Here is a 25,663-nt window from a genome sequence, read left to right as displayed (position 1 = left end):
TCTAAATGAGTAGTTTGGCAAAAACAAACAAACAAAACTCCAAAACTATTACATGTATTGCTTTCTCAATGTTTCTAAAGGAAATAGTCAGAAAAATACTGGATGGTGTTCATCAAATACTGAAATTATTATTCAATAAGAAAAATCCGTTTGTGTATGACGTTTTAAAAAAGAAGTTAACACACATTAAACAGTACTTTTTATTTAGATGTTTATAAGGCAGATCTATGAGAATGATATAAAAACAGCATGTAATTTGATAGTGATATTTAGGAGATTACAGAGTTTTAGCAAATATCTATTACAGGGTTACAAAGAAGACAATATTTTCCAAGCAGATACAAAATATCTAATGAAAGACCGAGGCAAGAAAATGAGTATAATTAACAATGGAAAATCAATTCTAATGTGAATTGTACATTATCCTTTAAAAACTTTTAAAGGTAAGAATTATTGCAATCTAGTTTATTCAAACAGTGTTAATATCATGACAAAGAATTGAAGGCCAGAATGGATTAGTTTTGACTTCCTATAAAGAAACCCAAATTTACAATGGCTTAAATAAAGGAAAAGGCAGTCAAAGTAATGAAGTAGTCAAGATCTTTTTAGTCTCCAACATGCCTTCCTTATCATGTAGCCTTGGTCCTCTTGGATATTTGCCAGGGTTCCTGTTAGAGCTATAATTCCAGCAGCAAGATGTAGGAATAAGATAAAGAACACATGCCACTTTCTTTGAAGAGACTTCCAAGAAGTCACTCATACGTCTTCCTATATCTCACTGGCCAACACTCAGGCACATGGGAACACCCAGCTGGAAGGGCAGTTGAGTAATGTGATGGGCAGCAGCTTTTAAACAAGAAGGGTAACTAGACATTGGGAGACAACTTCTAGTACCAGTTCAGGCTGGATATCTGCAAAGCTATGAAAGACCTTTAAAGAAAATCTTAAGAGAACATTTCCTTGAAGCTGACAATTTGGAAATCATACAAAAGCACCTGCTGTGATGATTTAATTTAGCCCATCTAGCCACTGGGAGAATCCATATAGTCTGCCCTAATTATGGATGACTGCACAATGGAAATCCAATCATTTGGAAAGTTAAAAAAACTCACTATGTGCATGTGTTAGGCAGAACTAAACATTTTTTGCTATCATATGGACAGAATCTCTGAATATTAGAACTTAGTTTTTAATTTTCTTAGATTAAAAAAATTATTCATTCCTGTAAAATTCACTGTTCAAAGGTATGAACAGATTGTATTTCTATTAGATTACAGTTTCATTTAGAGCAATTACATATTCTGAATATATACCAGAAGTTGTTTTATTGACTTATGAACAAGTGGGGGTGGAGCATCTCATTTTCATGATGACACATCATAAATATAAATCTTAACACTGGACTGAGGTGTGTTATACTATTTATAGCATTGCTTTAAATCATGAATTTACAAAACAATTTCAACATGACATTTTAGACTGTTTAAATTCTTATTTCAAAACAGATTTTATATACTGACACAGGTTCAACATTCATAGTATTCTGAAAGAAATACTTATGAATTATGTTTATGGTTCTGCATTTAAAATATCACATAAGAAACCTTAAATTTCACAAATAAGCCTCTTTTTTGGAGGAAAACTGTATAGAATTATGAAATAGTTTAATGGCAAAAGGCAACTGAAAAGAATTAAAGTTTTATTATATTACACAAGAAATGATACAAAAATTGGATATGATAGATTCTTGAAGCCCTTTTATACAATTTTGATAACTGGACTGTAAGTATATTCATAAATTACTATACTTAATTACTATTATCAAATTAATTTTGAAAGTAAAATTCCTTAAGTCAAGATTAGGCTAATTTTTAAGAAATTAATCAGGTAGTTTAATACTGGAGCTCATTAGCCAATCCCCAATATAGCACACAAAATAATTATCTCTGACAAATGCCTATAAATATAATTTATTCATACTTTAAATTTAAATAAAAATCTCTACATGGAGACAATCTAGGCTAAATTTCCATATATGCTTTGAAAAATATACGTTAGCATGAATATATTCTTATTTAGACATGATTTTAAACATTCTTAATAGAGGAGACATGAAGTCTGCATGCAAAAGCTAAATAGCATGATTCACTCCATGATTATTTTCCTCTTAGGAGAAAATTACTTGATTTTTTTGCATAGGATTAAGACTGGGTATATTTTCTACATTCTTATAATTTTCTCAGGGGCACTTCTCAAAATACAGATTAGGAAACAAACCTTCGCTACTTTAAAGTTCCCACCACTTTCTCACATCTACCAAGAGCAGAACTCAGTCCTATTTCTGAGGCCAGAGTAATGATTTAAAAAAAGAAATTATGAGAAATAATGATTAAGAAAATAATCAAGTAGGAAATAGTAAAATAAAGCAATTAAAAGTCAACTAATATTTTTGCATTTTTGAAAGGCTTTTAAACATTTAGAATTATAATGAATATATTACGCTTTTATTCTAGAACTTCAAAATTATTTCATCTTTGTAGTACTGAAAAGGAGATATTACCATTTGAAACAGCACTTACATCTTACATCCATTTTCATAAATTTTGTTTTTTATATTTTCAAAGGCCCCATTTATCTGTAGTGATAATTTTATTTATATTATTGGCTACTTAATATATACATGGAACAATATACTTCAATAGTCATTTAAGTTTTAAAAATATTTCATTGTATTTTCACATTAAATGGAGAAAGCATGGTCTTAAGAGAGAAGGAACAAGAAAGCATTGAAAATATGCTGTTAATTTCACTAATCCATTACAATGGTTTATAGGTGTTTACCCTTCAAAGTTATCACTCAACTGAATTCTTATAAGATCTGACAAGTAATTATCAAGAGGGGAAGAATATAATTAAAACAAAGAAAATGGAGAGCTCAATTTAAAAGTTCAAGATATTAAAATTCACCAAGAAGAGAACATCAGAGAATCATGGGTGATTTACCAAACTGACAGGATGCGGCAGGGAAAGGGCCATTGGTGGGAAATCGAGCCTCCACTTAGTAAACGTCCTTTTATTGGTGGCAGCTGGATTCAGTAGTACTTCAGTGGGTAAGTTTAGACATGTTATAATTTTTGGAAGAGGAATGCATATAATTGTATCTTGTCTGCAACTTCCTATTTTAATAAGGAAAGAGCAAATGGAAAAAAATGTAGGGCATTCTAACCAAAGTTAGAAATGAATGAAGTGAAATTTTAATGTGGAATGTCAGCACTGAAAAATTTTATGAATAAGTTGTATAATTATACGTCTCTAGAATTGATTTATAACTAACCACTTATCCTACAATCGTTTATGACTGCAAACCGCTCTCTAATGGATGACTGAGCAGGCGAGAGGACTTCTCAGGAAGAGAAAAAGTGATGATCAACTCTACAGAGACTTTTTAAGATTCTGGAGGACCTCAGCCATTCATTAAAACTGCTATGGTCCTATCTCTGATGGGGTCCCTCACTGCAAAGAGAGGCTTATGGACCGCCATGGGTCTCCAGGCAAGAGCCTCCCCCAGGGTAACAAACTGTGGATTATCTCACAAGCAATAATAAATTTATGATTGTAATATTTCCCTATATCTTTGGATACCCACAACCCACTCTAAAGAATGTCAAAGCCTTTAGACAAAAGAGGAAGCATCTAGACTGGCATCATGAATGTGATGCATGGGGATGGAGCAGGTGCCATACAGGCTAGTGGTTAAAACCACAGCCTCTGAAATATGACTGCCTAGAATGCTGGCTTGGAACTTGCTGTGTGACCTTGGACAAATTACTTAACGTTTTTATCCTTCTATTTTCTCATATGTAAAATGAGGATAATAACCACCCCTGGCATGGGGCTGCTGTCAGTACATATTAAATGGGACAATACAAGTAAAGTGCTTAGAACAGTGCCTGGCATGTTATAATCCCTCGATGAGCAGCAGTAAAATCCTATACCATACAGAGTGGTAACGGGCGAAGGGGCAACAACACAGAGCAGTTGACATTTTACACAAATAAGGCCAAATTACATACTTGTGTGTAAACTTAACACTTTCCCTCTAACTAGAAACAATTATAAGATTCCCAGGATTGGTACTATATTAGAAAAATCAGTCTTGGAGGCCAAATACTACTGTCTTCTCCCTGAATGACATATTAATATGCAAATGAAACTGCTCTGTTAAGAAGATAAAGAACAAAATCTTTCATGAGGTACACATTTTCAGTTTGTATTGTCTCCAATGCATTTTAAGTATAATTTCAGGTTCAATTTGTCTTTTTAATTTGTGATTGTTCACAAATCACATTGGTTCATACAATTAATTACATTCTTCAAACTCTATCTCAGGAGAGAAATATAGGAATGTTACCATGACCCGTACATAGATGTCAATGTAATGTGTCCTTTCTTAAAAATAATGTATGCTTATGCATTTTTATTTAAGCTAGATAATAATTAAAACCTTATTTAAGCTACAGAAAAAAACATATATTCATTGAATTATATTAAAACCTCTGCTGGTTTGCAAAGTATTTTTAACATTATATTTTATCTATATTATTAACTAAATAATTTTGCCTGATTATGGAATATAGTTTGTTAAAATAACAATAGTGTTACACTTGTACAAAACAAAACATACCTAATTTCAACAATAAATTGACTATAAAAATTCATATTGGCAAAATATGACATTTGTGAAAACTAGTATGAAGAAAATTCTACCACTAATTTGGTTGAGATCTCATCGAACAGGTTTCAGCCCACAGCAACTTGACAGTGCACTTGCAACTGAACGTAAAGGAAGTCGTAAAAATAACGGCATGAGCAGAACTTTATATGGCATCAGCGAGCACCATTTATCATCACATCACTGTAACCCGCTCTGGTGAGAGATGAGGAACTGCTCCTCCAATACTTTCTTCCAGAAATTGGCTCTTTTCCCAGCCTTTTTTAATTCTCTTTAGCTTTCGGTTTATACATGGAAGGAGTAAAATGATCTTACCCAGAATTACAATTGAGGGCAAAACAAGAGCAAGAACAAAGTTTGGTGGTGTATAAAACCTGTAGTACTCTTCTTCAAAAGCTCGTTTCCATCCATAAATTAAAACATGGAAAGTACTTATGAGTAGAGCAACATATCCAAGCGTAGACTTGGGGTAGGGGTGGAAGAAAAAGGAACAAAGAATAAGAAACAAATTATTCAAACTCATAAATTAACTCATCCAGCTATACCATATTTTGTTTGTATTTTGATAAAACTATTTTGTCTTAAATTATTGAGCTACTCTTTGTTCTCTACTGAACTAAACAATTTTTATATTTTCATATATATTTATTTATATATTTATATTCACACTATATTTTACACAAATAAGGCCAAATTACATATAGTCTAATATTCTGATTATTTTATTATATCAAGAAACTTTTCCTCATGTCATTAAATATGAAAACATGACTTAAATGCTGTATAATATTCTGTTAAATGTATGTGCTCTAATTTACTTAACCACTCCTTTTTTTAAATCATTTACTCTGTTTCCAACTTTCCCCAACTATAACTAACGTCACTTTAAGCCCTTTCCTATATTTTGAATTATTTCCTTAGAACTGATTTCTAATAGTGGTATTATTGTTCAAAACACCTGGCTTTTCCTTAAGGGTTTGTTAAAACTGCAAAACTTCTTTATAAAGCTTATCCACATTCCCACCAGTTGTGTATAGTAAAAAAAAATATGTCAAGCCCGGCCCACTGGCGTAGCAGTTAAGTTTGCATGCTCTGCTTCAGTTGCCCAGGGTTCGTGGGTTCAGATCCCGGGCACAGAGCCACGTTGTGGCAGCATCCCACATACAAAATGGAGGAAGACTGGCAGAGATGTAAGCTCAACAACAATCTTCCTCAAGCAAAAAGAGGAAGATTGGCAACAGATGTTAGCTCAGAACCAATCTTCCTCACCCCCGCAAAAAAAAGTATATGTGTGTACACACATACATATATAATAAAATTAAATGCTGAAGAGCATTCTCATGGGTACGCACACACACATAGACTAATTGACAGTAAATATGAAAAATCTTATAGTATTAATATGTAATATAAATAGCATTTCAAACATGTAACTTTATTGACCATATTAAATGAAATTATCAAGAGTACTTCAGTTAAGTAGTTTATAGGTTAAAATCTAAAAGGTCAGCATTCCAAGTTCACTAAATTATTATGTTCCGTTGCTTACTTTGAGAAATGGTCTCTGTTACATAAAATGTATTCGTACATCAGTGTGATGGTGTAATGTCTAACTTCACTGGGAAAGGATCAACTCTCTAGCAGAAAATTGTTTTGTTTGCAATTACTCGTCTAAATTTATAATGATAATTTTCACCTGTCTAGCATCTTTTATCAGAGGGTTTTTTATTTCTTTTCAGGTGTGATTAAACTAGCTGTTGGGGAAGTTTTCACATTTCTTTCCTTCAAAAGAGAAAACTGAATTTAGACAAGGGATATGCCCTTAATTTGAATGAGACTTTTAGATGACTTAAAAAAAGGGTCAAGCAAATAGGCAAAAAACAAACCAACCCCAAATTTAGTGTACCAACCAACACTCATCCACCTACTCGGTTATAAAACATTTGGATATAACTAATACTGATTTTGTGATAATATAGGTAGAGTCTAAGTTTGAGTTATATATTTTTAAAGTTTGCAAATTTATTTTATATATATATATATAATATACAGCTATTACTGGAGAAGGTGAATGTTTAACTTATTCAAGTACACAATGCTGTTTTGAAAGCCCTTTATAGACACTCATATGCATATGTATACAACTGATATACAAAATACATATACTAACAAGACTCATAAGGCTAGTTGCTTGTCATAATCCATTAAGCTAGTTACCTAGTTTGCCACTGCTTGTGCTTGTGTTTGTACACACACACATTTCTTTTAAAATATTCAGACTGACCTTCTCGCCACTTAAATTTAATGAGATTTTTCTGGAGAGATCAAAATGACTCAAAATATAAAATCTTCATTCATCTGGCTACTAATAAATTGACTTTTGGCATTAAACTTGATCTAAATTCACTCATCCCCTGCTTTCATTCTTTTTCTTTTTAAAATAGATTTTATCCATAACATAGTAGGCAGAGCTATCAATGCCTTCCAGTAGGATCCTCTGCTGGTCTTTCACGTATGAAACCAGAATGGTCAGTCCAACGTGGCCTCCAGCAATGTGTGTTCACTGAGCTAAATACCTAAACATAGCCCCAAAGGCACTCTTATAAGAAGCACATTGAAACTGAACTGTACCTAACACTTAAATTCTGTGCCACCCAATCTCTCACCAAACAAAACCCCACATACTTGAATAAAACTGAATTCTCTCCAGTTTAAAGCATTGCTCACTGAAGGGATGGAGGTGACTGCCAGGAGGGAAAGTAAGCCAAGACTCATTATGCCAAAGGAGATATACATTTCAATTCTCCAAACTTCTTCTTCATTCCAAGAGTTTTCAATATTTGCATGAACCTAACAAGAAAGCAAACATGAATTTCCTTTATTTGGTAGAACATTAACTGATTCAGCACAGAATTCAGTCTTGGACTAAGAATATGTCTTATATGGGCATATTTAAGTTGTATTAGTTCAATTTAACAAACTGTTATGGAGAACCTGTTACTGGATGGTGTTATTTTAGGTGTGGGGGAAAGAGAAGGGAGAGTTAATCAAAAAGAGACTAAGATTTTTTCTCCTTTCTTGCATACATGTGAGAAGACTGGGTAAACCTGTCGTTCCATTTGTAATACATCCTGGTTACAGGGACTCTGGAGTCCCGACGCCACGAAATGCCCAGCGGTTGGTTCCAGGATAACACCAAAGAAGTGTTGGCAGTTAAGACTTAGTTTTGAGGTACTTTTACAAGTTGGTTTAAACTTGTGTGGAATAAAATAAAAGCAAAAAGAGCCCTGAGAACCATATGGACTCTGTGTGGCTAACCAAGACCTAAAACCAAAATGGAGTCAAGTGGCCATGACAGGACCAGGAGGCAGTCACATACTCTGTTCCCCCGCAAAAAAACCCAAGCACTTGTAAGCTTTGATTCTGCCGAAGTTCCCGATTGTGCAAAAGCCCCTAACAGCCACCTGGAGCTAACCAATAAAACTGGGACCTGCCCCAACCAATCAGGACAAAGCTGGCTTGCATCCTTCATTTGCATAAGTGGACCTGAGTGGGAACCTGGGTGGGAACTTTTTCTATAAAGGCAGTCCCCTTTTTTTGTTCTCCCACAACATACTTTTGGTTTGCTGAAGGCCATGTCTCCCTGGTTTGCAACTGTATGAGCAATAAAGCTTTCCTAACTAAATTCTTGTATTCTAGATATTTTTTGTTGACACTTGGTTGAATGTACATTCTGACCTTAGTTCAACTTAGAATCCAGGAAGGGAATTTCTAGTCTACATCTGTATCTTCCTCTCACATGAAGAATATTTATATGTTGGATTTATCTCTTTCTTCTTATCTTCTTTTCCCCGGAACACTGAGATTTCCCTGAGGATAAAGCCCTACCAAATGCAGATATTTACCCACTTGAATTGCTTCACTAATATACTTTTCCAACTGTCCAAGTGCCTCATCCCTATACAGTTCCTTTCCAAATGTCTTTCCCTTATGTTGAAAATGTGTATAGAATCAAGGCAGACTTGATTAACTCTGAATGTGTGGTATTCTGTGTAGAGACTACTTTTAGAATTATCTATTTACACGAAAACAATATAATTAGAGTATAAATCAAGGGTTGGACTCCTTGGGCTAAACGTTTAAGTAAGTATCTATTCATGTAAAACAGATTCTAACTTAATACCAGCTTAACTCTGTCCAGTTTCAGTTTACCAAACATACTTGAAATTAAAAAAAGGGAAAGCTAGTTCTTAGCCATTAGGTCTCTGGAGCAATACCAACATCCTGTCAAAAGCACAAAGCTCCTCTGTGGAAAAAGGCTCTTAGTATCTCATTTGATGCCCATGCAACAATACAGAATAACAACATACTTCAGTCTACCCAGAGATTACAAACTGGATCTACCTGCCCTCCCAGTTCATTCATTCATCCCACAAATATGCTTTGTGAGTGTCTACTATGTGCCAGGCACAGTTCTAGGCATTAGGCATATATCAGTGAACGAAACAGACAGAGATCCCTCCTTTCATGAACCTACATCCTGATGAGAGAAGGCAGACAACAGTAAATATAATAAACGAGGAAAACAAAGTGTGTTGGAAGGTGGTAAATGCTACTGAAAAAAGAGAAAGCAGTAGAGCAGAGTGAGAGGCACTGGGAGTACTGAGGCCGAGTCAGAAGCAGGTGGCAGAACTTAAAATGGTGTCCAACGTAGGCCTCATTGAAGAGGTGAGATCGGAACAATCGGCTTGAACCAGCGATGGCATTGAGCAGATATCAAGGCCTCAGGAGTCAGTTAAGAGCAGTGGATTTTTAGAGAGAATGGCTTAAAGAACAGGAATGTATTAATTTTTTTTCAGATTATTTTAGGTTGAAATTGTTGAAACAGGCATAAGTACTAGATGCCACATACTGGATCATGATGCCTCGGTTCCTTATAAAATGCAAAAGCTTTTACACATTTGTTTTGGTGCAGTGTCTTTGGCTTTCACTGAGAAATGCTACATCAAATGGCTTCAATGAAACCCTTTCTATTACATTTGCTGAATGGGAATCACTGAGGAAAATCAGTCTACTCCATCATCAAGCTCCTTCCACGAAGCTCTCCCTGAGATTTTCTTCAGGAGCTCTGTGCTAGAAAAGCTTCACCTGAGGAACTAGTATCTTTCCTGCTTTCTGAAAACAAAAACCTCGTAAGTGTATGTCTCCTGATCTGGACTTCCCATTGTGTTTTATATTTTCACTGGTTCTAATATTATTGTATATGTTTACTGAGAGTTGCCTCATCATTTTGTGGAACATGGCCAATCGTAAAACATTAAAAGAATTAACTGTTCAATGCTGAAAGCAATCATTGCAATCATAACAGGAAAAGGAAAAAAAAAAGAAACTCAACCCTTTATTTCTCTGCTTTTATTTTTGCAAAGAAAGGGAAGGTAGCAGCTTTTACCATAAATGATTTTGAATTACCCACATAATTCTTATGCAGAGACATTGTTTAAAGAACAATTCTTTTCCCTCCCTAAATATACCAAAATTTCTATTACAAGGTATGTAAAATTTTACACTATTTTAAATCTTACATTTTACAAATTATACTAATAAAGTATTTTACTATAATATAAACAAGCATGTTCCATACCTGCTGATAAGCCATGTTGAGAAACAAGTATCTCTCTGACCTTCTCATTGGTAAGCAGAGGCTGTAGGCAACATGGACGGAAGCGAAGAAAAAACTGAGTAATCCAAGCTGTTTTCTACACTGTAACCAGGTCTCCAGCCAAGGTGGAAATCTCCTATACTTGGTGCCATAATAAAGCTGATAAGCAGCTGCCAGGAGACCTGCTAGGTATACTAGGGACAGCAGAGTAATGGCAACGATGGGCAAGGTTTTATTCACAATCTCAATAGGAATCTTATAAAAGTCACTCTGCTGGTTTCTAGCATATGGATGGATCACATCTCTGACAAAGGAATAAAGAAAGAAAAATGTGGCCAGGCTTATGGCAACCACGACTGGCCCTCTCCAGAGAGTAAACAGTCGCAGGGGTAAATTTTCAATCTCCCTAGCTGACGATAATAATCCCAAGTCAACAGGAATGAAATTCAACTGACGAGCAAGTTCAATAACCTGTTGTCGAGCTTGAATGTTGTTGCTGCATATATAAACCTGTGGCAAAAACAAAAGACTCATCATTACTATTGTTTTTAATAAAAATGGTAAGGATTGCATGCTCCACATAATCTATGGATTATGATGGATTTGCATTATTTCATTCTATGGATTCTATGGATTTGCATCACTCAAGGTACTTATAATAACCTTGAGTGATGCAAAAAGTTAAGGAGATAAAGCATTTATTAATCTATTTATTAATTGGTTAAAACAGTGTCATAGAAACAGAAGTCTTTGCTACCTGTGATGACATAAAAATACAACGCAGAAAAATCTAGCTAGGATCTGGAATTGGGAAGTCCTGGGGGAAGGAAGGCAAGAGGAAAGAAAGGTTTCTCGACCACGTGGTTCAGCAGCAGCGGCAAGGTAGGGTCTCCCCTCCAGAGGTCTGGGCGGAGCTTGAGCTGCTGGCCATGCCCCTCCCCCGTCCTCTTCTCTCACTCCCTCCGGGGAGGGGGCTGGGGGGAAGTGGTTTAGAGGGGTGGGGGTGGGGAGGGGCTGGCGCTTCAGGCTTTGTGGACAACATTTAGTTCCAGGACTGTAGTGATTCTGCCTAGTAGAGTGATTGCAAGCACTGGCCTTCATAGATATTCAGCAAGAGAGAAGAAGGGCATGAACTCCGGATAGTTGAATTTGCAATTAAAACCTTTATATTATGTCATGATGCTGTACTATTTATAAAATTTATCTTTTGCCTTAGAAACCAATTCACCAAGTATCTCTGAAAAACCATGGATAATCTCAGGTATATTATTTCATTGGTCAGAATAAAATTCTTTCATCTTTATGTGGTGATAATATACCTGGTGCAGGAAAAAATGGTATTATAAGGCTTAGTTAATTTAAATAGTAAAGCAACTGCCATTTTCTAAGACTAAGGTATTACTTCTGCAGGAACTCTAACGACATGACAGGTTGGGGTGAGGGTGGGCTTTCAAACTGCCAAAACATCTTAGATAAAGTAACATAGTTGAGAATTCAACAAATATTTGTTGAGCACCAAATTCACTGCTGGAGCGAGCCACTGTTATTTATGGGTGGTCATCTCACTTAGGGCTAGAAAAATATTACTATAAAGTCTCTGAGTAATGTTTGGGGAAAACAAATTTCCAAATATATCCCTGAAGATGTTTATATAAGGACTCTGGAACAGACCACGCTGAAATATTTGCATGCTAAACCTATTTAAATTATGCTGACAATGTAGAGCTCTTTGGATTATTAACTTTACCTAACATTAGCCAGATAAATGACAAAGTCTATGCTATGATACAAATGTTCATGAACTTCTAAAATGGAGTGGGGAAGAACTCCTACATGTCAAAGAAATAAGGAAAAGCATTCTAAATTAATTTATTACAGTTGTGACAATGGTGAAGTAAACTATTTTTAATTCACTAGGAAAACACCCCTATAAATTACAAAATTTTATAATAAAACTACAAGTATAAATCAAACATTCAGAAGAAGGGCATGAGGACTATGAAATACAAATGAAATTACTTTTGTAGCTCACTTTGAATTTAATCACTGTTCCATATTTTTTCTTGTTAAAGAATTAAAATTATCATAAATATGGGCAAAGGATTAATTTCAGGTTTATCCTAATTTGTTTGTTCTGTATCACTGCTAAACTTTGGTGGATATGTGAAAGAAGAACAAAAGGATTCAGAAATAGCCTCCAGGAAAGTTGGAGAGTATATATTCTTTTACTAGTCTCCCAAATTACACACTTGAAAGTGAATAGTTATCATGACTCTGATATACAGCATACAGTGACACAATACTGAAATGTATTCTCTAAGGCATCTAATCAACTGTCTCTATGGACAAAAATAATAAAAGTATTTTATTATCATGCTTCATTATAATGCACAACCACACCTTTAAAAGATTTTAAGGTGCACTATGTTCTATCTTTACTTATAAAACTCTCATTCCACAAAGGCATTGATGGAGCTTCCCAACTGCTTTAAAGCGGATAGAACCTATAGTCTTGCATACTAAAAAAGACCCTAAGAAATCCAATCTGCTCCTACCTTCCTCACACAGATTAAAATCTACACTTAAAATAAAACAAACTGTACTATTTAAAATTCTATGAATAATCTATGTAAAGCAAAAAGGTACTTCTAAAGCATTCTTCTTGAGGATCAGACTAAACAGTATTTCATACGGAGATGGAACACTGTGTTACTAAGTAGTTACGAGGGAGGAAGAAGAGGAGGAAGACAGGAAGGAAGGTTGGGAGGGAAAGAGGGAAAGAAAAAAGACGTCTTCTGTTTTTGAGGAAGCAAGGAGAAACTCAAGCAATGTGTCCCAGTCTTCACCAGCCAACCTTGGTTCTTCTTGAATTAGCTGGTTATGACAGGACAGTCCAAGTTATTTTCTCAGCTTTCCACATTATTTTGGGAATAGAAATGTGCCCTTATAAGGTCAGGACATGAATTTTCAGGTACTCAGACAAAGTTTTCAAAATTATAATCATTGGAGAGTGTCAGAATTTGGTTTTTAAATATATGACATTTGTTTAACTATTTAAGTACAAAACACCAGATAACTAAGAACAAAATTTAAAAATACATACCTGCCGGCTGGCATCCTTAGGTCCTAACTGAAGTGCCCAAGCTGAGACAACATTAAATCCTTTGACAATCAAGGAATCCGGGAATAATGAAGCCAAATATTCAGCATTGGATTCTGGGTATTGGTTTATCCTCATGTTATTACTCACATCAATTAGGATTTTACCCACAAGTAGATGTCTTAGGTCCCACAGGGAGGTGTAATGTTCTCTATGTATAGCAACAAATATTATATTTGTTTTTGTTAGAGCATCTTCATGATGAGTGACATCTACTACATGAGGAAAAAATTCAGAAGCAAACTTAGGATTTCTGCTTCCTATGACCACATGATAGCCACATCTAATAAGTCGAATGGTCAGAGATTTAGCAAAATCCCCACTTCCAATTACACCGACAGTGACCTTCCTTGCATCTTTGATGCCATTTATGCCGTTAGGCAAAAAAGTTTCGCTAAGGCTCTTAGGGCTTCCCATCATAGAGATCGATTCCATGATATGGACTCTTCCAAGATCACCAGGGATATCCTAAGAGACAGAAAATAAAATGTTCATCAATGACCTATTACCAAACATTAATACATTTCTAGACATTTATAATAATGTCCCTCATTTCTACAGGTAAAACGTTTTGGCAAGCTTTGTAACCTAGAACACAGCAAGACACGATTTGTAAGCTATAAAAAGTTTCCCAAATAGAAAAACAAACTGTCACAAAGTTGATGTGCTAAAGTGGGGCTTCTCAAATTTTAACATGCACATGAATCACCTGAGAATCTTGTTAAAACGCAGATTCTGATTCAGTAGGTATGGAGTGAGGCTCAAGATTCTGCATTTCCAATAAGGTGATGCCGATGCTGCTGGTCTGCAGACCCCTCTTTGAGCAGCAAGGCACTACAGCACAAAAGGAAAGAGAGCAACGTTTTCACTTAACACTTTTTAAAAAATACAGTTCTAACAAGTCTGACTACGCAGTTTTTCAGCAGATCAGAGGCAGCAAGTCAGAAGTGCCACTGGAGGTAGAGAGGACTGTAATAAGATGTGACAGCACACAGGACAGAAGACAGAAAAACCATAGAAAACAAAAACTATTTAAACCGAAACTGTCTAGAATCATTTGAGGTGGAGCCTATAAACTATCCTATACACCCCATTAGCTAGTGAGGGACTTTATTATTAAACACAAGTAACATAAATCAGCTAATAAAAAATGAACCCTGGCACTTAATATTTTAAGAAAAATAGGTATCAAAATATAGCAAAAGATGAATTAAATACTATTAATTTGTATCATTCACCCTATATATGGTACCCTATCATTGAGAAAGACAGCTTCCCTATGAAAAGGGGATAGTAAAGTGTTTATGGCCTTAAATTATACAATTCTTAGGAAATATTTTGCTTCCCCTTTTATTTCTTGGCTGTATAGAATATAACGCAGTTATTCTCCCTGGAAAAATCTGTCAAATTATTTTTTAAGTGATTAACATCGGAAATATTCATATTTGCAACAACTTGCTCAAGAACACCAATCAGATTGCCATGAATCAGTATTGCTGTTGGATCTGAATGAAAAATACTCTTCCATTCCATCTCCATTGCACAATTTCTTTCACGCTAACAGCAGATGTGGATCACTTCAGAGGATTTAACAGATTTTACAGGAACAAGTGGAATCTTTCAAAAAACATGTTTTTTGGGTTTTTACGAAAGGAAATTTGAAATTACTGGAGCCAGGAAAATTCAACTTTTTACCCTAGAAATGGAGCACATTCAATGACTACAAATACATCAATAAATTAACCTTTAGAAAGACAATAATAATATTACTTAATATTCATATAGCACATACTATGTGCCAACTCTGTTGTGCTTTACATATTAACTGATTGAATCCCCACAACCACCCAATGAGATAGGTGCTAATACTGTCATGCCCATTTTACAGATGAGGAAACTGACACATAGAGAAGATAATTAATTTGTCCAAGGTCATATGAGAGAAAGTAGGGGAGCCAAGATTAGAACCCAGGCAGTCTAGCTAAGGCATGTGTCATTTGGGTGCATGTAAGCAATTTAAGAAAGAGATTTTTCTTTGGGTATGAAGGCAAGTTGGAAGAGTTATGGTTGTGCTCATATTAGTTTATTCTTCTTTCTTCTTTGGACGTGTCATTGCTCCTCAGCATTACCTAGTGATCTTAATGTCCAACCCAGATCCTGGGAAAGGAGAAAACTCACTATTTTTTAATGTATTACACATGTTTCATTTCACACTTTGCAAGATAGAAGGGGTGGTAACATCTGCTTTCCCTTGGAGTGATCCCATGCACCCAGAAGGCCAGGCGAGGGTCAGAGGCACCAGCGTAGCACAAAACCACCAGTGTCTTGGGAATTAGGAGCAACTACAGGAAACTGAAGCAATTAAATCAGTGTTCATTTCAATCAACAATTCAAAGCCGAATGACCAACCTACCCCAATCATGTATGTTAGCTAAGGGTGACAAGGATTACTAGACTCACACACAGGATTCCAAGGTTCCTACATGCCAGTCCCCCCAGTTCTTCTGAGTAGAGATTATAGTATCCCCCAAAATATAAGAAGTGCAGAATCTTTAAATCTAACAGTCATGATGATCAAGGCCCTTTCAAACTAAAAATGAAACAAAAGCAAAACTTTATCAGTTATCTGTATTTTACAGAGCAAGTTCAAATCTCTTTTGTAAATCAGAATGTGAAGAGGTAAAAATACATTAGGACGTAATGTCACCTATGGGCCCCTCATTATACCATGTAATTTATACATATTAATAGGTGACTCTGCTCTAACTATGTTTGGGCCTTAATCCACACTGTATTTCTAATGGCACGTTCCAAGTGAATCCTTTAATAGTATGACTGTGGCTACAAATAGAAGCTGGCCTAGCAAATGAGACTCTTTTCACATTATAGTTTTAAGAATGTAAAAGCATTCATGAGAGACAGAAAAAAACCTCTTTAATGGATCTGAGAGATGGAATATTTGTGTATTGCTTAAAGCATATAATAATACCACATGCTTGTGTGCTATTTCATAGTTCACAATGTTTTCATGTATATTATTTGTCAAATGGCTGTGGAGTACACATCATGCCCATCTTAAGAGGAGGAAACACTGGCTCAGAGAACTTTACCTATTTGCCTAAGACAGTGCAGTTTGTAGTGACACAACCTCTGCTCGTTCTAAAACTGCAGTGTTAACATTATAGGGGGATCTTAAAACTGTTTAGATCTCCAAAGGTCATCCATAACTGTATTCTCTAAAAGCAGTACTAACTTTAAATGGTTAAAATATGAATCTCAGCTTAGAACAGTTTTAAGTAAATCCAAAACTATAAATTTAGGAATTCTAGACAGAAAACAGATAAAATATTGAAATAATTCCAAGTTTTGGATTAAAACCAACCAAAGACCTGAATTTATTAATACTGCAAACCAAAAAATGATCGGTTGTGTGTAACTCTTGAAGAACCTTAAAAGCAACCCGTTTGTCTTTTTGGGATGCTGTAGACACCATGAAGGTGTGTAGTGCTTTTAGAGGGGAGGGGAGAAGAAAACCCAAGAAGTGTGTCCGTATCCTGTGGAACTCATCCATACAGAGACCTAAGAGCAACTCATCTCCACAAGCTATAGGTAACTACTATCTGGTGCTGAGACACTGGAGCAAAATCTCATTAATCAATTAATCAAGGAATGATGCAACTATAATCTAAAGGCAGATCTACCCTGTTGTGACCCAGCATGAATTTATCTAGGCCATTACATGCTTTGCACATAGGAGATAAAGGACAAGAGAAGCATGATGCCCACACTCAAGGAATCTACATCTAGCTAGGAACAGACAGGAGGTACTTGGATTAAAAAGCAGAAAAAACTGCACATCAGCATACAATTAAGAATGAGAGCGGCCGGCCCCGTGGCCGAGTGGTTAAGTTCTTGCACTCTGCTGTGGCGACCCAGGGTTTCGCGGGTTCGGATCCTGAGCGTGGACATGGCACCACTCGTCAAGCCAGGCTGTGGAGGTGTCCCATGTGCCACAAATAAAAAGACCCACAACTAAAATATACAACTACATACTGAGGGGATTTGGGGAGAAAATGCAGAAAGGAAAAAAAAGAAGAAGAAGATTGGCAACAGTTGTTAGCTCAGTTGCCAATCTTAAAAAAAAAAAAATGGAATGAGATTGTATGATCAGAGCGTAGTTCCTCTAGAAAATCAGGGAGAGGAAGTATCACATGGTTTTCTCTTATCTCAAGTCATTCTTTCATATATATGTTAAACAAATAAATAATATTGTACTTACAAAATAATCTCTAAATTACACAGAACTTCTTCAAGCCAGGTTCACAGTGCACTACTGGTTCATTCTATCTGAAAAACCACAAGGACCCAAATTTAAATTCGGCTTTCTGTGACCTTACCTTAAGAGTGCTAGAGCACTAGTTTCCAGATAGGACGTTATCACTGGCCTACATCAATTGAAAAGTATATGGGGACAGTAGGGAGTTTTCCATAAAATTATTCAACTTAACAAATTGTCCTATACTCTGAGAGTGTGTCTTTCCTACTTTTCGGGGTCAAAATGTCATTTTTTCATAAAAGGATAGTGATAACAGTTGTTTGAGTTGGGTGTCCTATATAGATCCCCTCCTTCCTTTTTATTTTACTGGTCTGTAAAATCTATGAGTCTGGGGCCCACTGAGTTCGCAGACATTAGGAAGCTCTCCACATGAAAGTGCTCCTGAAGCCTGTTGGAGAGAAACCCTCTCTGGAGAGGGGAGAAGGGTACCCTGAGCAAGCTCCCTCCAGCTGGAGATGGCTGCTTAATCCTCAGGAGAAGACATTCCGGAGATGAAATATCAAATATCCCAGTCTAGTTTTCTGTAACTAAATGGTGATTTTCACTTTCATGACCTTTGGGTTGCACAAAGATAATCCCTAAATTCTCTCAGTATTTAAACAAATAAATAAAACCCAACTGTGTATTTATATCTATGATGATAAGGAACTTCTCTGAGGGAAGATGTGGCTCTTAGGTTTTTATTTTTCAGAAGACATTCTTAAGCCTTTTAGAAAATGCCAGAAGCAAAGCTGCAATTCTGCTTGAAAAATAAGAACGTGATTTTCTAATGCACCAGTCGTCCAAGCGTGGTCCTTGCACCAGCAGCATCAGCGTTACCTGGGAACTTGTTAGAAAGGTAAATTCTCAGGCCTTAGCCCAGATCTCCTAAATCAGAACTGCTGGGGTGGAGCCCAGCAAGCTGTGTTTTAATAAGCCCTCAGGGGATTCTGATACTCAGAATTAGATTCTGATTCTATAAAGTTTGAGAATAACTGCCCTAATATAATGCAGTCCAACTACTATCTGAATATTAAAATCCACTTAACTCAGATTATTAAATTCTTTCCCTCAGTTGAAATTCTTGGGTAATTGGTATGCACCTTGATTTGAAAATCATTTTCCAGAAAAGTATAAAATAGCAATTTTACTAAAACTATATAGATTTATTCTTTGAAATTCTGTCTATAAACTATTGCAAGTGCAAATGATTTATTAATATTTCATACTTGGGTCTGAGGGTCTTTTTGGTTCATGTTTTATAGAACCAACCAAAGAATTTTCAGAAAAGAAATATAATAGCATTATAGTTAAAGCTTAACTCCAAGACTACCAGACTCTTCAAATAACCAAAATTTCAATGAGACTAATTCAAAATAACAAGGAATTTCCAAGCTATTTCCTTGGCTTGGTATGTATTCAATATATACCTTTATATGGGCATGATTTTAGGACGTCTCTAGGTCCTAAATCATCAAAATAAAACTTCATATGTTTATTATGTTGCAGTTACTAGGACAGGAAAGCAGTCTAATTCATGTTGGAAAGATTTTCAACAAAAAAGCTGTCTGGTTAAATTTAGGTTTAGAAATTCAATTAAAAAATTTATTTCCCAAAGACTTCAGTTAATAAAATTTAGGGTATTCTTCAACAAATTAAAGCAGCAACACTCCAATACCTCCCCACCCATTTTTCTTCCATGTATAGGACAAAGAATGGTACACACATCCCTCCATCCACCTCACAAGTGTAGCCTGCTTTGTCAAGCAGAGCAATGTGCCCTGTGCATACTTGGGTTTTCATCACTTTCATAGGTTAACATGACCTGGAGTATGTCTAAAATGAAGCTGGCAGTAGCAGGTCAGAGCATGGCTGAAATAATTTCCCCATTTGATGACCTCGTTGCAGATGAGACCTTGAGATAAGGATACCTATGTTTACTGGCTAGCAAATACAAGTTTTTCTGTGTTGTAGTAACTCACTTGCAAATAATCTTCTATGAAGGCCTGGCATTCTAGCCTCTACACAAACCCATTTCCCTAATTTCAGTGCCATACCATATAACTGGTTACAAATGGCACTGATGCCTTCTGGGTGCTATGAACTTTAGGGATCTCTGGTGGCTGACGTCAACTTAGAAATCAGCCCACAACCCAAGATCATAACGATACTCATCCATCCATCCACCCATCTATCCCCATCCGATATCTTATTGAGCCCCAGCCACCAGGCATTAAGCTAGGTGCTGACACTCCAATGACACAAAACAGGCAGTGGCTTCCAGCCTATCTAACCAATATGATGAAATCCTGAATGTTGAAGCATACAAAGCAACTAAAAAAATTAAAACTTTATTGAGGTATAATTTACATACAAAATTTACCCATTTTAAGTGAATAAAAAAAGTAATGATTTTCAGTAAATTTACAGTTATGCAATCATCACCACAATCCAATTTTAGAACATTTCTATCAGCAGTAACTGTGATTATTCAAATTTTAACAAAACTGCCGAGAGTAACGCCTCTAAAAAAAAAATCCTACCTCCCTCAATGTTCTGAAAGCCCCACCAGCTTTCATACACACAGGAGAGTGTGACCCGAGTTTTGCTGTTTGGTGCCATGGGAGTAATCGAGGGTCCCACCACCCGGGTAGGTAGAGAGGCAGAATTGCAATCCCTAAGCTGCCTCTTCCCACAAGGGGGAATGACCAACTAAAGTAGAGGTCCTCAGCTCCACCGGCACATGGAATGAATGACCTGAGGAGCTTTAAAACATAGTGATACCTCGTCAGCACCATCCCTCCACTCAGATTTTTATTTAATTGGTCTGGGGTTCAGCCTGGGCTTCAGGATTTTTTTAGGGATCATCAGGTGTTTTAATATGCAGCCAAGATAGAAAACAGCTCTAAAAGATACAGGATTCAACCCAATATTTTGGTATGTGGAGATAACCAATGTGGCTTTCTGATCCTTGATTATGCTCATTTTTACACTGTTGTTTGTAATAATGAAAAATAACGCTAGTGAGAGAATAACAGTTGCCCTTGAACGCAGGCAGCGAAAGGATATGTGTGCAATCCTTTCCCCTCTCCCACTCAGGCAGGAGCAGTATCAGAAGGTCCACTCACTATTTTGCAATTTCCTCTCTTCATTCTCTGGAAAGGGCAGTGTCATTCCTTAAAATGTGTCATCCCACCACACAGCACATTTTGTTCCTGTTCTTTGATAATATTCAAAATTCAGAATGTTCCAGTGATGGTATCCTCAGTTCTCCAGGCATCATAGGTTCTGCTGACCTGAGCAGATGAGTTTCCAGGCGGACTGACCCGCTCTAGAATAGCACCTACCAAACTTTAACGCAAATGTGATCAGCTGGGATCCCGTTAAAAAGCACATTCTGATTCTCTATGTCTGGAGCGAGGCTCTCAAAAGTCTGCATCTCTCCCAAGTTTCCAGGTGATGCCCATGGTCCTGGTTCACGAGCCACACTCTGACTAGCAAGGTCCTAAAGTCTTTCTATCTTTTCATTTGCTATTATTCACACGTAATACAGGCTAAATAATTGAGAAGACTATGACACTTATAGAAAGTTTTGTTTATGTAGTATCGAGGAGAAAGGACAGGCCTAGGCTTTGGAAATCACCATGTTTTGAGTCTGTTTCCTTTGTTATAATGGAAAACAAAGAGGTTGTACTTGACTCCTGCAGTCCTCTCTGACACTAAAATCTTGTGTTTCCAAGCCTTAAAGCTATATAATAATGGTAATATTGGTGACTTATATTTAACACTAATATTTCAACTTTATGAGCTCTGCCTAAAAGTGTGACTTAAGTAGTACATGGGCTCCTTGAAGTTTCAAGGTCACAGTTTTCTTGAGTGGACATTTGGCTTGATGTATGCATTTAATATTTGATGTATTCAAAGTAAGAGAATTCGATTGCAGTCAGCTACAGGCATCCTAATATTTTCAGTTTAGAAGGATTTCTTTGACATTCCTCTGGCTGAATGGCAGCTGTTGTGCTATATTAATTTTGAAAAATAGAACCTAATTTGTTTTGCATATAAACATCTAGGGCATTAATTACTGGATGATAGTAACTCTGACAGAGCTGTCCTCAGGGATTTTGATGACATTCACAACCTGCTGAGTTGGATAGGTTATTAATAAAATGTAATCTTCCAGGGCCATGAGGTGGGGTAGGTGTATCTTTGACTTTGCAAGGCCAGTCTGAGCCCTTCTTCTTTCTCTTGCTAACAGTCAGCTCCTTTGAGGCTCATGGCCTCATAATACCCTCTCTCCATACTCACGGCTGTCACTACTAATTTCTAGCTTATTCTTGGTCACTGGAGACTTTGGCCCCCGGTATGTACACAGTCTTCTTCTCTGCCCCACCAGCTGTCATCCTCCTCTGGTACCTCATCATTCATGGGGATGAACCTCATGGTCTCTTGTTTCCTTCGCTTATTTTCATCAAAGGCAATGAATCTTTGCCTCCACCCCACCTCAGTGACTCACTTCCTGATATCTCCAAGTATTACCTCCTAGCATTCTAATAATCTTCCAACGTTCCAATAGTCAAAGATTCACACTGATAATTCTAGAAAGCAGAATAAATTTGATCCACTGACCCCACGACTTTCTCACTCTCCATCGACCTCCTCCTGGTTTCGCTTTACCCATCCTAGACGCCACAGTGTAAATTTATCATCACTCACTTAAAAAGATCCTCGTCTCTTGTTGTGAACTCAATGTGTGTGTCCCCTCAAAATTCATATGTTGAAATCCTAACCCCCCAAAGTGAAGGTATTAGGAGGTTCTGCCTGTGGAAGGTGATTAGGTCATGAGGGTAGAACCTTCATGAATGGGATTGATGCCGGCATAAAACAGACACCAGAGAGCTCTCTCTCCCCTTCTACCACATGAGGGCACAGCGAGAAGACAGCCTTCTAGGAACCAAGAAGTGGGGCCCCACCAGACACCGAATCTTCCAGGGCCTTGACCTTGGACTCCCCAGGCTTCAGAGAAATAAATATCTGCTGTTTAAGTCACCCAGTCTATGGTATTCTCTTATAGCATCTTGAACGGACTAGGACAACCCTCTTACTCTCCAACACATTTACTTGGCAAAACTCCAGTCCTGGAAGAACCCTGCTATCCATTTTCACTGTATCTATATCAAGTTGAAGGTTGCTGAAGAAAAATCAGACGACTGAGCTCATTAGTTTCACTTTAAATTCACCTCTCAAAGGCCAGTCTGTGCGCTTCTGTCCTGGAGACCATCCCTTTTCTCCTCCCAAGGGTATATGGTTATGGCTTCCTCGATGACATCTCAAACTTAACAGAATGCAAAACAGAATTCTTTTTCCACCCAGAGCTGTCCCATTCACCCAAATTTCCTCATCTCAGGTGGGTACCATTACCCACCTATTGCTCAAGTCAGAAAGCTAGCAGTCATTCTTGAGTACTTGCTTTCCCTCACCTTTGACATAAAATCCAATACCAAGTCTGTTCTCCGAAATATTTCTTAAATTCCTCTCCACTGACACCAGCTTAATCCAGATCTCTATCATCTCCCACGTGAATTCTGCAAACTTCTAACGGGTCTTTCTCCTTTGCCCTTTGCAAGTCATCTTCTACGTAGTATGTAAGATCATCTTAAAATGTAAGTCAGATGATGTCTCTCCCCTCCTTAAAATCAATGGCTTCTTGTTGCACTTAAAACTACAGCCACCTTCCTGACCATGACCTAAAGGCACTGGATGAGCTGGCCCCTGCTCACCTCTCCAACCTCATCCCATTTGACTGTTATTCCCTGTGGTCCAGCCACAGTATCCTTTCAGGTCCAGCCAGAGCATGCTTTTCTAGAAGTAGAAAAGGCCAATCATTTTCCCATCTTGGAACTTTGCTCACGCTGTTATGTCCCTTCAATAGAATGACTCACTCCAGTTTTGTTTTGTTTTGAGCTCTTGTTAAGTTTCCTCTGTAATCATTTTATGTAATTGTTTCTATTTCCCCTACCAGACAATAAGCTCCTTGAGGATAGAACCATGACTGTCTTGTCCAACACTACCTCCACAATGCCTGGCGCATAGTAAATAAGAATGCAATAAATATGCTTTGTTACTGAAGACATCACAAACTATCAGAACCAAAAGAAACGTAACAAGTCTCTAGGTAAGACCCCTTTTCTTGCTGATCAAGACATGTGGCCCAAAGGCGGTGAGTGATTTGTCAATGTCCTAGTTATGTCAATGTCATCGTTACTGGCTAAGGAAAGAATAAATGCATCTCCTGATGTATTGATTGTGTCCTTTATTGAAACTGCAGGCCTAGTCTTTTCCAAGTTTTTTGTGTACCCCTTTTCTAACATTTCTAACTCATTTATGATCCTTTCTTTAAAAATCAGTTTGCCTTCTGAAAACAGGATTGAAACAAAAAAACAAACCACTAACTGGGAAAAAATATTTGCAAGTCATACATCTGACAAAGGCTTAATATCCATAATATATAAAGAACTCACACAACTCAATAACAAAAAAATCAAACAACCCGATCAAAAAATGGGCAGGAGACATGAACAGACATTTCTCCAAAGAAGATATACAGATGGCCAATAGGCACATGAAAAGATGTTCATCATCACTGATCATCAGGGAAATGCAAATCAAAACTACACTAAGATATCACCTTACACCAATTAGAATGACAAAAATATCTAAAACTAATAGTAACAAATGTTGGAGAAGTTGTGGAGAAAAAGGAACCCTCACACACTGCTGGTGGGAATGCAAACTGGTGCAGCCACTATGGAAAACAGTATGGAGATTCCTCAAAAAATTAAAAATAGAACTACCATATGACCCAGCTATCCCACTACTGGGTATCTATCCAAAGAGCTTGAAGTCAGCAATTCCAAAAGTCCCATGCACCCCAATGTTCATTGCAGCTTTATTTACAATAGCCAAGACGTGGAAGCAACCTAAGTGCCCGTCAACAGATGACTGGATAAAGAAGATGTGGTATATATATACAATGGAATACTACTCGGCCATAAAAAACAAAATCGTCGCATTTGCAACAACATGGATGGACCTTGAGGGAACTATGTTAAGTGAAATAAGCCAGATAGAGAAGGACAATCTCTGTATGACTCTATTCATATGAGGAATTTAAACATGTAGACAAAGAGAACAGATTAGTGGCAAGCAGGGGAAAGGTGGGGTGGGGGTGGGCACAAAGGGTGAAGGGGTGCACCTACAACACGACTGACAGACAATAATGTACAACTGAAATTTCACAAGATTGTAAGTTATCATTAACTCAATAAAAATTAAGAAAAAAAAAAAAAGCTTGAAGCCGAGGGGAAAAAAAAAATCTGTTTGCCTTCATCTGTGCTACTTCTTCAGTATTAAAATATAATTAAGCTCATTCAATACAAGTACATTTTCCATGTCACCAGTACAGTAAAAAGTGACTTCGATAAAGCTTTTCATTTCCTTTCTACACAATTAGCTCAATTTATCATTATTGATAGTCTCATTTCCCTACCCCTCAAAAGACTGACTAGGTAAGATAAAGAAACTGCAGCCATTCCAATTATGTCTCTAAATATCTCTAAATATCAATTATGTCTGCCAAAATATGTAGGATGGGTATTTTTCTTCTGTAAATATCTTTTAAGCTTTGAAACAACAGAGGGAGAGATGTAGAATAAAAAAATATAGCCTTAGATAAGGGAAAAAAAATAAACGGAGGAGATCTACCCAGAGAAGAAATAATAAAAGGTGGAGGCGGGG

General features: G+C 36.8%; 1 protein-coding gene across 4 annotated transcripts in view; it reads right to left on the bottom strand.

Moving 5' to 3' along the window:
• Positions 1-205: 205 nt before the first annotated feature.
• The window catches only part of STEAP2 (STEAP2 metalloreductase), a 26,449-nt gene continuing 991 nt past the window's right edge, over positions 206-25,663 (bottom strand). For 3 of the 4 annotated variants that reach the window (XM_046670281.1, XM_046670284.1, XM_046670283.1), the window contains exons 2-6: positions 14,261-14,385; positions 13,495-14,019; positions 10,374-10,901; positions 7,418-7,582; positions 206-5,195 (exon numbers count right to left, since the gene is read on the bottom strand). In XM_046670281.1, the coding sequence (XP_046526237.1) occupies positions 4,908-5,195; positions 7,418-7,582; positions 10,374-10,901; positions 13,495-13,986 (1,473 nt within the window). In that variant the 5' untranslated portion in view covers positions 13,987-14,019; positions 14,261-14,385 and the 3' untranslated portion in view covers positions 206-4,907. Of the gene's footprint in view, positions 5,196-7,417; positions 7,583-10,373; positions 10,902-13,494; positions 14,020-14,260; positions 14,386-17,830; positions 17,899-25,663 lie in introns of all 4 variants that reach the window. The other variant, XM_046670282.1, reaches the window with a different exon arrangement.

Source organism: Equus quagga, chromosome 8 (assembly GCF_021613505.1).
Source record: "Equus quagga isolate Etosha38 chromosome 8, UCLA_HA_Equagga_1.0, whole genome shotgun sequence".
Taxonomy (NCBI): Eukaryota; Metazoa; Chordata; class Mammalia; order Perissodactyla; family Equidae; genus Equus; species Equus quagga.
The sequence above is the reverse complement of the archived record's forward strand: the minus strand, read 5'-3'. Positions and strand labels throughout refer to the sequence as shown.